Consider the following 12,939-nt stretch of genomic DNA (forward strand, 5'->3'; position numbering starts at 1 on the left):
CTGGCTGACCCCGGCTGTCTTCTCTTGCTCTCCCCCCCTCCAGAACCTTAACACCGTGATGGTGGCGGTGGCCCAGCTCCTACACATGCGCATGCCCGTGTCCTATGAGGTGGCGTTCCCTCAGAGCCCAGGCAGGGGGGCTGCCGAGCCGGGCAAGCCAGCTCCGGACTCCTCCGCACCAGGTAACTGTGCCAGTTGGGCACGCAATGGACAGAACCCCAATAGTACACAAGCTCCTTGAGCTATGCCCGCAGGTGGGGCTATGGCTTGTGTTAGCATTGTTTTCCAGAAACAAATTGTCTGCTTCCTGAGTGAAATTGTATTCACATTGGCGTTACTCCGTTCATCCTTGTATTATGTAGATTGGACACTCTGAATCTGCAGAGTCTGGTAACTCGGGTACCTCTCACAGGAGGTAGCAGACACAGCCATCGGCCTCAACTGCATCCGCAGTTTTCCTCCATAATGCACCTTCATTCTGCAGATGAGCCCACAAAAGACAGGTCTTCCAGGAATTCCAGAAAGGGCAGTACAAAATCCTCCGATCTAACAATAGGATGAACTAAACAGGTCAATTGGGCTCCTCTCGTTGCTTATTTTCCTTCCAGTGTCTGCAACAGGGCAGGTCGTAGTCTGTGTCTTCTGTTTGTGCGGGCAGTGTACTAGCTTACCCACGTGAAGAGTCTGCTTTGCAGTCACCCAGTTGGCAGACAGGTGCAGGCTGGCTCGTGGTGCTTTCCTTTCCCTCATCTGCGTGTTCAAGAGTTGAGTAAAGCCGATGCTGTAACTAGTCCTGATCTCCGTCCCAGGAGCCCTGTGTCCAAAGCCCAGCCCCTCAGAGGAAGAGCGCCCCCCGCAGGAGAAGGCCGACTGGCTGAAGCAGTTTGATGTGTCCCTACCCGGCTGCACCCTGAAAAAGCAGGTGGACATCCTGTCTCTTATTAAACAGGTCAGTCCCTCTGCTGGAGGACGTGCCTGGGACATTCGAGGAAGAGGCTCTCATCCACTTTAAAGATGAGATTTTTTTGGGGGAAAAATGAATTTTATACAATCTATTAAATTATTTACAAAGTAAATTGTTACATGCAGTGTAATTTCGTACAGTCTTGTTTGCATGGTTTACATGACTGGTTTCTTGTGTGCCTCTGGATGTGTGAAAGACTGTCCACTCTGTCTTCCTGGCTCTTCTGTACTTCTCGTATGTCCAATATTATAAAGATTACAGATCTTTCTTTCAATATCAAAGGAATCTGTCGAAGTGAAGCGATTCAGATCGTTAGTTGTTTTGCAGCTGATCAGTACTGACCAGCTGCCCAGGCTGATGACTAAGGAAGGGGGAAGGAAGTTGACAAGTGTGTAATAGGTATGCTTCCAATCTCCCCCTTTCTCAGGAGTGTCCCGAACCGGAGCAGAAGCCCGTCCAACACTGCTACACCGCCAACGTCTCCAACCTGGATGTGCGGCACCTTCCCATCATCCCTGTGGAGGCCTCGCCACCTCAGTCCCCTTCACCCCCCCCTCCTCCTCCTCCTGTTCCTGCAGTTCCGCCTGATGTCCAGCCCACCTCGCCCTCTCCCGCAAGCCTGGCTGATGCAGTCAAGCCCGAACCAGAGCCGGAGCCCATCCTGGCTCCACCTCCCCCTCCTCTAGCTTCTGTCCCAGCCGCCCCCAGCCCTGCCCTCCCCGCCAACACCCCTGCCCTCATCCCAGCTCTGGAGGCCCCGAAACTGGTCAAGCAGCGCGGGCGGCCAGCGTCGGAGGACGAGGAGGTGCGGCCCAAGGTGAAGAAGTGGAAGGGCCTGCGCTGGAAACGTCTGCAGCTGCTGATCACCATCCGCAAGGCGGGGTCCCGGCGCGAGAGCGCGCGCGAGATCTCAGAGCTGATGGAGCGCCTGCGCATCACGCTGCGGCCCGACGTGCTGCCCCGCGACCTGCGCAAGTGCTGCTTCTGCCACGAGGAGGGCGACGGCGCCACGGACGGGCCGGCCCGCCTGCTCAACATCGACCTGGACCTGTGGGTGCACCTGAACTGCGCGCTGTGGTCCACGGAGGTGTACGAGACGCAGGGCGGGGCGCTCATCAACGTGGAGGTGGCCCTGCGGCGGGGGCTGCGCACACGCTGCGCCTACTGCCAAAAGACGGGCGCCACCAACAGCTGCAACCGCCTGCGCTGCCCCAACGTGTACCACTTTGCCTGTGCCATCCGGGCGCGCTGCATGTTCTTCAAGGACAAGACCATGCTCTGCACCCAGCACAAGCTGAAGGGCCCCAGCGAGGAGGAGCTGAGCTCCTTTGCCGTCTTCCGCCGCGTCTACATCGAGCGCGACGAGGTGAAGCAGATCGCCAGCATCCTGCAGCGGGGCGACCGGATCCACATGTTCCGGGTCGGTGGGCTCATCTTCCACGCCGTGGGCCAGCTGCTGCCCTCCCAGATGGCTGCCTTCCACTCTTCCTCCGCTATCTTCCCCGTGGGCTACGAGGCCACACGCATCTACTGGAGCACGCGCCTCCCCAACCGCCGCTGCTGCTACCGCTGCCGCATCAGCGAGGAGGACGGGCGGCCGCTCTTCGAGGTGCGCGTGCTGGAGCAGGGGCACGAGGACCTACTGCTGCGCGAATCCTCGCCACAGGGTAAGGCCGCCCCCCCCCCCCATTAAAGATCCAGCCTGGCATCTCACTGCAAGCCGCGTTTGGGCATCACATCCCTCTTGTGTTGTTGTGACTTGCCACACAGTTATCCCCAGGTGTATGATCTGAACAGTTAGGCCAGTTGGTGACAGTCATGCAGGGTGTACTAGGTTTCGGAAGTGCCCTCTCGCTCACTTCCCCTCGCTCTCCATGAATGATGTTTCCACCCTGTGTCCCTCTCTGTGCCCTGCGCTCTGAAAACCCAAGGCTGTGGCAGGTTGCTACGCGATTTTGTGTCTAGTCCAGTTGTTCACCTGTCTTTCCCCAGCGAGATAGTTTCTGAGCGTCTGGCACTTTTGGGAATTCGGGGCATAAGGAGATATTTAGTGCAGCGCGGCAGGAAGTTGGTCTCACGGTCTTCCCGCTCTGTTCCTGTGCGCAGCGCTGTGGGACCGCGTGGTGGAGCAGGTGGCCCGGCTGCGGCAGGAGGCGGAGATGCTGAAGCTGTTCACGGACCATGTGAAGGGGGAGGAGATGTACGGGCTGACCGTGCACGCCGTGCTGCGCATCACTGAGTCGGTAAGGGCCACTCTCCTCCGCTGCAGCCCGGCGGCCCTCTAAGGCGAGGCCGTGATCTGTGTTTTAACTGCTCTGTCTCTGTCCCAGCTGCCCGGTGTGGAGAACTGCCAGAACTACGTGTTCCGCTACGGCCGCCACCCCCTGATGGAGCTGCCCCTGATGATCAACCCTACTGGCTGTGCCCGTTCCGAGCCAAAGATCCTCACCCACTTCAAGAGGTGAGAGCCTGGCCCCCTTTAACATTCCGCGGGGCCTCCTAGTTGGCTCCTGTGCGCCTGCTCGCATCAGTCAACACGCTTGTTCCCCCATTTCAGGATTGCTTCCTCCTTCTGCAGGCCCCACACCCTGAACAGCACCAGCATGTCAAAGGCGTACCAGAGCACGTTCACAGGAGAGATCAACACGCCCTACAGCAAGCAGTTCGTCCACTCCAAGTCCTCCCAGTACCGGCGGCTGAAGACGGAGTGGAAGAACAACGTGTACCTGGCGCGCTCGCGCATTCAGGGCCTGGGCCTGTACGCGGCCAAGGACCTGGAGAAGCACACCATGGTCATCGAGTACATCGGCACCATCATCCGCAACGAGGTCGCCAACCGCCGGGAGAAGATCTACGAGGAGCAGGTCAGCAGTGGCCTTGATCAGGGCCGTCACTTCACTTGAACCTCCCAACTAATAGATCCCTATTGCGGGGTGAGGCTTTGTCAGCGTACGGGCCGCAATGGGACAGATGGACATCAATCTCTAAGTGTTTAATTAAGTGTTTTGACTTTTGGACATCTTTGGGTGACACCCTTAGACTCCATTTAAGGAAAATCCTCTTCTTTGTACTCAAGTTAGCACAAATGTTTGCGTTTGGACCTTTCCTAACATTTAACATAATGAAGCTTTCATCTTCACACGTACCTCATTTTTTATAAACAACACATTCCTTTGGCTGGGTTGATTGGGTGTGGTAAAGTCAGAGGAGGAGGATTGTGAAGTGTTTTATCAATTAGATTCAGGGTGGGTATTTTCACCTGTCTGCCTAGAGGTTGTGTGTAATTATTCCTTTCTGCAGCGCACTTGTGGCTCAGAGTTACAAGTTTTTCCTTAATTCTCCTGTGATTACAGAATCGAGGGATTTACATGTTCCGGATCAACAACGAACACGTGATCGATGCTACTCTGACCGGAGGCCCGGCCCGGTGAGTTCCTGATCTTTGTTCTGTGGGGGGAGTGACGGGCCTGTCCTGGTGAAGTTCTTCTCTCTTGTCCTTCCTGTCTATCTGCATATGGTTGTTGTTTCTGCAACTCCTGACCAGTTTTGGAAACCGGGGGGGGTTGCATTTGGGAATGGGGATCTATAACAAACTGCCCAGCCTTGGCGATCTCGGGGATCTTTTCAAACAATAGCTGTCCAAGATCCTTGGATACGTGAACTCCCGGCAAGCAGGCCGAATGGCCTTCTCCTGTTGGGGATCCTTCCTTACGTTTTCTCTTCCCGTGCATCTTTCCTCGGCAGTTACGTCAACCACTCCTGTGCCCCGAACTGCGTGGCAGAGGTCGTGACCTTCGACAAGGAGGACAAGATCATCATCATCTCCAGCCGGCGCATCCCCAAGGGAGAGGAGGTAAGGGCTCGCAGTGAGACGTGGCGTGACAGGCCCGGCTCAGCTCGGTCAGATGGTAGCAACCACTTGAGCAGCCAGAACCAGGGACCTTCTGGGGTTCTGTACCATTTGTTCTGTTAGTGCAGTGTGTTGCTGCTCCATCATGGTCAGTCTCAGTCCAGCTGCTGGAGAGCCACCGTTGCTGCTGATGGCTTAATTACTCTTAATCAGCATTTCTAGGGCTCAAGCCCCTGCGTCTGGATTCAGGTTTCCAAAGCCCATGCAGAGTCCCGTCTTGCTCTGCACTTTTGGAGAAAGTGGAGAGCAGCTTAAGAGTGGAGTGGCTCTCTGCTAGTGCAGTGTTACTACAGAGAGCAAGCTGCTCCCTCACGGTCGTCCTCAGCCTTCAAGAGTAGAGTTTGGCTCATCTGTGAGAGAGAAGCAAGGTCCTATGGTGATCGATCAGTGAAACCTGTGGTGCCTGTCCCTCAAATACAATTGCAGCTTGGTGCCTGTCCCTCTGTGTTGTGTTCTGACCATGTCAGAAGCGGAATATTAAAAAAAAAAACATTTTTATCCATTTAAGACACGTTTTAAAGTGTACATTTAAATCCCTTTTATAAAAAATGTCAACACTGACTGCATACCAGTAGTAACTCCTGAATTCCGATTCATGGGTGCTTCAGCACTATTTCAGGAAACTCCAAAGTAGCACGCACGTAATGTACATAGCAGAAGCTGAGAAAAAAAGACTGGCTTGCTTTGGGAAACCCAGCGTGTCGTCCGAAAAAATCCAAAGGCGAAAAAGAGATCTTTAAATCACACTTGAATGTCAGAGAGTCCTCCAGCCACAAGGGGGAGATATTCCCTGTTTGAATCCCATATACCATCTCAATGAGTTAATTACCTTATGGATATTGACAGTTCTTAACACAATTGTTCTATTCATTAACAGTGGTATCACAGACAGTGCGGGAATAAATCATACAGTTCCTCAAGAACATGCACAGAGTTTTGCTTTGAAAATACGAACATGCAGAAGCCTGTACATAAAAATATGTAAGAACATATAAGCAAATTAAGAAAAGGCTCACAAGGAGCAGGTAAAGGTCACCTAGCGTTCAGTGGAAATGTCCAGTGTTAATATCTTCATTTAAATTTTACTCCCTGTCACTCCTTTCCTGGGGCGATACTGCTGTGTGAAGCAACAAATAAAAAGCACAAAAGGCTAAATCATACGTTTCTGGACTGAAGCTAAAAAACTTACAAGTTTGTCACCTACTGCATTTTCTTGTGCCTTGTGTTTGTATTTGTACTTTCAGATTTGCATTCCACGCCAAAACCTGGAATAATCTGAAGGGAGAGTATCCTCTTCCAAACTGCACGGTGTTTTGGGTCAAGGATGCTGATTGCCTTGAGAAATCTCAGCTGATTAAGTGAAGTTTTCATTGATCCAGGTTAAAGTACTCAGTTTTCAGCAGCTGCCCTGAAGGTGTTATCTCTGTCTGGCTTTGCAGATGGTGTAAGATGTCATAGTCAGTTTCTTCATGTTTATGTACACGTCTGCAGTCAGGTGAATGTTCCTCTCCCAGCTGATGAGAGAACCAGCTGGTTGACCGGTCTAGTCGAGTCTCTGCCGGTAGCCGTTGTGGTTTCTAGCACGTTCTCCAGTCCTCCAGTGGGTGCAAGTGTGACAGGCGGGGTTCAGTGGCACCGATTCTCCCGACTTGCCCTGTGGCGGGAGACCCAGTCTAACGGTGCTGTGTGGCTCCAAGCCCGCGAGGGGCAGAGCTGCGCCCGTCCCCAAACAACACAGCCCTCATTTATAGGACAGTATCGGGGGGGGCTGTGGAAAGGAAGGGAGTTCATGGTTAATGACAGACCTTCTCCATGTCTCCCTCTCTCTTTCTCCAGCTGACCTACGACTACCAGTTCGACTTTGAGGATGACCAGCACAAGATCCCGTGTCACTGCGGGGCCTGGAACTGCCGCAAGTGGATGAACTGAGGCCGCGGGGGGGTCCTGCCCTGGTGGAAGAGGAGGGAGGCCCCCCACACGGCCACGCCCGAGTCGCCAAGTCAAGATACCGCACCCAGTCGCGAACTGTTTCCAAGAGGAGGAGCTGGGAGACAACCCCTGACCTCCACCGTAAAGGTGGATGCGTTACAGCGCCTTTTTTATGGGTGAACAACTCCAGGAGCCCCAGATTTTTAAGATGCAAAAAAAACTCTACTTGAAATAAAGGAACCACTTTCCAGGTGCTGCTGCTGTTGTTGGGACGCTTTCTCTGTGGAGGAGGAAGAGGACAGATGGGACAATCCTGGGATGGCCGGGGGCGCACCTGAATCCAGACGTACGAAACGAGCCGAGACCTCCCTGCCCTCCCCCCTCTGCTCCGCCCTTCCCGCAGATCTTCCAGCGAGGATCGCGCCGGGAGCACTCCAGCTCCTCCTCTGGAAGGAATGGCTGTCTCCTTCACCCTGCCAGAGCTAAACTGGCTCTTGGTAGATTTGAACTCCTACAAAGAGATTTCGATGAAGAACGGACGCAGCGGTTTCGGTTTGGTTTCAAATCCATTCAGACTTTTCCCTTTTGCGAGTTTTCCTCTTGTTCTCGTTCTCCTCTCTCCGGTCCCGTCTGCGGGGGGTGGTCCCAGCGAGCCCGTTTCTTTGAGAGAGAACCTGCATATATCCGCGAGACAATCCCAGAACGGCTCCGGACGCTCTCCGAACCCCGGGCAGAGCGTGGAGAGATCCCACCGGAGGAGACGTTGCGACACAGGAAGCCTGTTGGAGAGGAGCAGCGATGGCGGGAGCCTGCTGAGAGACAGGTGTTTTATTGTATGTAGATGCTGAAGATGGGTTACAGGACCCAGCCTACCTCATAGAGTCTGTGGAATCTATTCGCTTCGGAAAAACTACAGGGCTGCTGCTGGGAGGGGAGGGGGTACATGCGGGGTCAAATTAGGGTGGATGGGTGGGTTTTGGGTAGTGGGGGGGGGGGGTAAGTTTCTGTGGCAATAGCTGTTTCGGAGATGTGGGGTGTAAGCAGCAGGCTTGCTCTTGGATTACCTTTGGTGATTGACTAATTATTGCTGCCCATATTATATATTGTATATAGACGTATAATTACTGTTTAAAAAGAAATCGGTTAATTTTTAAGGTTTTAATCTCAGACTCGCGCATTAACCAAGCTGGCATCTTCCGGTTAAGAATGAGCTAGACGGTCCTGGCTTTTTGTAGCTTTCTTTTTTGGGGGGTTTATTTTTCAAAGCGGGATCTCTCTCTGTACATAGAAATTGACAAGTGAATATCCTCCACTTGTACGCACAACGCTGGTGCTCGTCCGGAGGGGGTAGTCGTTCTTCTTTCTGTTCTGGGGGGTGGGTGGGCAGGGCAGGGGATCTCTCCGGAATTTCAGGAGAATGGGACGTCCTCTGTAAAGTTATTAGCCTGCTTTTTAAAAATGTAAAATAAAGCAACGATTTGAACAAGGCCATCACGGCAGCTGTCTCCCAGCTGTCGGCAGGTACAGCAACTGAGAATAGGATCTCTTGCCCTGTCCTGTACCCAACGTCGTCTAGAAAATCTGAATCCCTTTAGTCTTTCCCCCCCCCTTTAATCTTAGAGGCTGGATCAAGGAGGCCAGCCGCGTCCCCCGCTACCATCATGGCTAAGAGGGGTGATTAGCGACTTCAGAGGCCCCGAGTCCTTCGGGGGCATGTCCCCTTTCCCAGAGTGCGGCAGCCGGACACGGAGAACTTCCGTGCTCCTGCCCCGGCGAGTCGGATTGGCGAGTGGATCGGAGAGCCGGATGCTTGCGCGTGGACCCCGACCTTGCCCGTCCTGTGTGGCAGCGAGGGGCTCCAGTCGGGCAGCGCGGCGCGGCGCGCGTTCCTCTTCATGCGAACTGGGTGGGCTGGGGGATGGGGGGTCACGACTGCTCCCCTCTCATCCAGAGAGGAACAGTGACCCCCCCGAAAATGAAGACTCTCGCAGTCTGAGAAGAATGACTCTCCTTTCGGCGGAGTCAGATGTATATTTACTGTAGTCTCTCTTAAACTGCCAGCCCAGACTCCACTGGGGGGGGTCCCCCCTGCCTCGAACCCCCCTCACTCTCACCCCTCATTCTGCCACTGTACAGTGACAGGGGTGGGGGTGTGTGCTGCATTTTCGGGGTGCTGGGGAGAGCAGATTCCCCTGTTGGTGGCCTGCGGCTTCAGCAGTGAAAGGTGTAAAAGGGCATTTGATGATTTTTTTAAATTAAATTTAAATTAATGACAGTACAAAAATGAAAAAAACAAAGATTTGGAGGGAGTGATGTTGTCCAGCCCTCCCTCTCTTCCTCTCACACCAGTTTAAAAAAGCTGCAAAGTGTACAAACTGTATATAGATATACAACCAGGGGCTGAGTGCTCTCCTGTCCGAGGCTCCTTTTTAATCAAGAAGGTGAGATAAAGAGTTAAAAACAACCACTGGATATCATTTTATTAGAAAATATATTAAAAAACTTTTAAAAAATAAACTGCAAACTAAATAAATCTTAATAATGTCTATATGAACTGGGTTTTTTGCATTTAATTGTATTTTCTATTAGCTTTGATTTATTAGCAGCCTGTAAAACACGCCTGTACATTTCTGCTTGACGAGACTTTATTTGTTAGCTGACGGCTCGGGCCAGACACAGAGTTAAGAAGTCGTCTGAGATGTTTTTAAGCCACAGAGTCTTCTGCTTTTCTTTTTTTTTTAAACCTTTCATTTAAAATCATGATGCGATTGCGAAGGCCAGGAGTTGAAAAACACAGGCCAGGCTGTCTTGGTATAAAATCATTTCCTCCGTTTCTTTCGATTTTTTGTTTTTTCAAGGGAGAACTGAACCCAAACCAGTCCCGAAAGGAAACCCCAATCGCTCTGTGCAGCCCAACACTTTCTTTTTTTACATAGTAAATGAAATCTATATATCGGAGTAGCTCATGTGTGATATGACTAGTTTTCCTACTGGGTTTGTTGTGATTTTCCATCCCTGATCGCCCCCAGACCATCCTTGAGGACCCCTGTTCATGGGATCGTTAAACCGTGTTTGTGGCGTGACTCTGATGGTGGGGTAGGGTAGATGTTTTAAGTTTTTACAAACATTAAGTTGTGGTTGATTTAGTTTTTCTTTTGGTTACTTTTTTTTTCCATTTTCAAGATCATGTTGTCACTGGATAATTTTTGCTCTCTTGCCTGAACCATACTGAATGAAGCCCATTTTTTTTAGTTGTATTTGTTTGGAATATCCTTATTTAAGTTCTCTGCACAGCTTTTTAATTTAAGAAAAGCATAACTAAAAGCTGAGGATGTCTTTTTTTAAGCATTACATTTACTTTTTTTTTAAAGGTGTCGTGTTGAAATCTGTACAGCAGACCTACTTTTAGGGAAGAAGAATAAATGGTTGTTTTTATTGTCTGTGGCATGTTTTGTATGGATATAATTTTGAATTGTATATAATTTATGTTTTGGAGGACGCCAGAGGCTATTATCTAATCTCTCAATACCTTCCTTCTGCTTTTACTCTCTCCCTCTGTCCCTCTGTCTCAGCTTTGTTTTTCTTGTAAAGATGAAAATAAAAATGCATTTTAAATATAAAGCATGTTACTTGGGTCTGTTGTCTTGTACGAGTGTTTAGAAGACTCCCGACCTCAGTGCTGTAGGGGGTGTTCACTGCATGTCCACGAGAGTGGTGGGAGTGTGGAACAAACTACCCAGCCATGTTGTTGAAGTCTTTACCCCGGTTTCTCCCAAAAAACATCTGAACGAGATCTTCAGGTCATGTAATTGCTAGCTACCATTTGGGCTGGATAGGCTGAATGGCTCCAGTGACCAGAGCTAGACTACTCTGACTACTCACCATTAGGAGCCCCCAACGAGGAACATGCTGAGCCTCTGCACACAGCAGGAACAGCTGGGACAGGTGGCCTGAGGGAATCCCTCCGGGATCTGAGGTATTCACAGCCCAATCCCATCCCATTCCTGCAGCAGGACGGCCTTCAGCTGGGGTTGTGAGGAGGGTGGTGTTGTGTGTGGGGACTGATCTGGATAGGTCCACTGGTTCCACTGGTTTCCAGTAGAAATGAGGTCTGGGGATTGTTCTGTCCAGGAAAAGTGACGGAAGTCTGTCTCCTGCTCCTACATCCCAACCAAACACACTACAGACGGGGGAGTCTGATCATCACAGGGGGGTGGGGCTGGGGTTCTAATGTTTTGACCAGAGCTTGTACACATCATGCATAATAGGACAACTCAGCCTGCGGCTCTTCCAACCTGCTCCATTACTGTAAAGGGGGAGTCATGTTTTTCCCCACTGTGGAAGTGTGATCCTTTCAGGGAATCCTTTTCCTCAGATGGGTGGTTTGGCTGTTCCATGTGATCCAACATTTCTAAAACCACATGCACATGGCACATCCAACCTGTGGGAGAGCAGCATGATCTTAAGGTGAGAAGTTTCTCGCCCCTTTGTGCTCCTCAAGGGAAATGGTGCAATACTGGCCAATGGGTACGAACAGAGTAAGTGCACGTCAAGTTCCTCTCCAAGCTTTTTTTTCTCTCCAATGCACAGGGATGACCATCCATCTTACACTTCTTCCAATTCAGGGTTTCAGGGGAGCTGGAGCCTGTCTCAGCAAGCAACAGGCACAAGGCCGGGTACACCCCGGACGGGACGCCAGTCCATTGCAGGGCACACAGGCACACAAGGGCCAATTTTCCCAGAAGCCAGTTAACCCAGCTGTGGGTTGGACTGTGGGAGGAAACTTGTGAATGGGGGAGGACATGTAACCTCCACACAGACAGCACCAGAGGAATTGAACTCGGGGCCCCAGTGCTGCCGCCTGTACAAGGATGTGCTGGTGTGATTCGCTTTTGTTGTCAAAAGTGTAAAACTGCTTTTGCTGCATCTTAACCTAAACAATATTTTTTTTCCTGTAGCCTATCGCTTTCATGTTGGAGCAGTCTATGGCAAATCTATGGTCTGGACTGTGTGGAACTATCCCTGAAGGCAGCTGGGATCGTCCTGAGGAGTCTGGGAGCCACACGTGAAGATTTAAATAAAAACGTCTTAATTTCCTGCATTGGGCAATTTCTCTCACTGTCTGACACTGAGTGCCTGATTCATGCATTTATAATACCAAGGCCTGATTTCTGCAGCTCTTTACTCTGTGGGCTCCCGAACACTCATCTCAATTAAATTGCAATATGTCCAAAACCCTGCAACTAGACTTCTAACTCACTCCAGGTGTTGGCACCACGTCACTTCCACACTTAATCCTCTACATTGAGTGTTTATTAAGTCACATTCAATACAAGGTCTTGTTATTGACTCTTGAGGCCTTTAAAAAATCTAACTCCATCATTCTCCTTGTTTTCACTCCCTGCCGTAGGCTCTGTTGAGGCTGGTCCTTTCCTCACTGTGCCCAGGACTCAATCTTGGACTTTCAGAGAGCGTGCTTTTTTCTGTCACTGCTTATTTGTTATGGAACCCCCTGCCTCAGAGTTTGTGAGACAAGTTCTTTCACTCTCTTCAAATCTGAACTCAAAACCCATCTCTTCACTAGGTCTATATCTGATTGACATTCTCTCTGTATTAAACTGTAGGTTCTTGTTTGTTTTCTTTTTTTACTTGTATTTTTGTCTATCACAAGGTACTTTATAGATATTGTAATTGTGTGGAGTTTGCATGTTCTCCCTGTGTTCACGTGGGTTTCTCCCACAGTCCAAAGACATGCTGGTGGCTTAACTGGCTTGATGGACTGGCGTCCTATCCAGAGTGTATCTTGCCTTGTGCTCGTTGCTTGCTGGGGCTCTAGCTCTCACACAACCCTGAAATGGATAAAACAGCCAAAAAAAGGATGGTTAGATGGAAACATCTGGAAAATGCGTTTCAGATATCTGTCCATTTTCGGAAATTGTTTAGACCAATACAGCTAAGCTAAGGTATAGCTTTTTCAAATGCCTCCTGTTTTCAGTTTTTACATTAAGTAAAAGTGCATTTAGAATTGTAAACAGGAGCATCTCCTTGTGGGAGTGTGTAGGACTCTACCCCACCACAGTGTTGAAGACGATACCCTGGATTCTACGAGGTTAGAAGGTGTCGAACTGGTGCACAG

At 50.6% G+C, this 12,939-nt stretch overlaps 1 protein-coding gene across 1 annotated transcript in view; it reads left to right on the forward strand.

Moving 5' to 3' along the window:
• Positions 1–10,424, forward strand: part of kmt2d (lysine (K)-specific methyltransferase 2D) — a 61,770-nt gene extending 51,346 nt beyond the window's left edge. The window contains exons 46-54 of the mRNA XM_088912417.1: positions 44–182; positions 810–949; positions 1,392–2,631; positions 3,071–3,207; positions 3,295–3,425; positions 3,522–3,828; positions 4,318–4,391; positions 4,709–4,817; positions 6,711–10,424. Coding sequence (XP_088768543.1) covers positions 44–182; positions 810–949; positions 1,392–2,631; positions 3,071–3,207; positions 3,295–3,425; positions 3,522–3,828; positions 4,318–4,391; positions 4,709–4,817; positions 6,711–6,803 — 2,370 coding nt within the window. The 3' untranslated portion in view covers positions 6,804–10,424. The remainder of the gene's footprint in view (positions 1–43; positions 183–809; positions 950–1,391; positions 2,632–3,070; positions 3,208–3,294; positions 3,426–3,521; positions 3,829–4,317; positions 4,392–4,708; positions 4,818–6,710) is intronic.
• The last annotated feature ends 2,515 nt before the right edge of the window (positions 10,425–12,939 follow it).

This window comes from Atractosteus spatula, chromosome 1 (assembly GCF_055471065.1).
Source record: "Atractosteus spatula isolate fAtrSpa1 chromosome 1, fAtrSpa1.hap1, whole genome shotgun sequence".
In the NCBI taxonomy this organism is placed as follows: Eukaryota; Metazoa; Chordata; class Actinopteri; order Semionotiformes; family Lepisosteidae; genus Atractosteus; species Atractosteus spatula.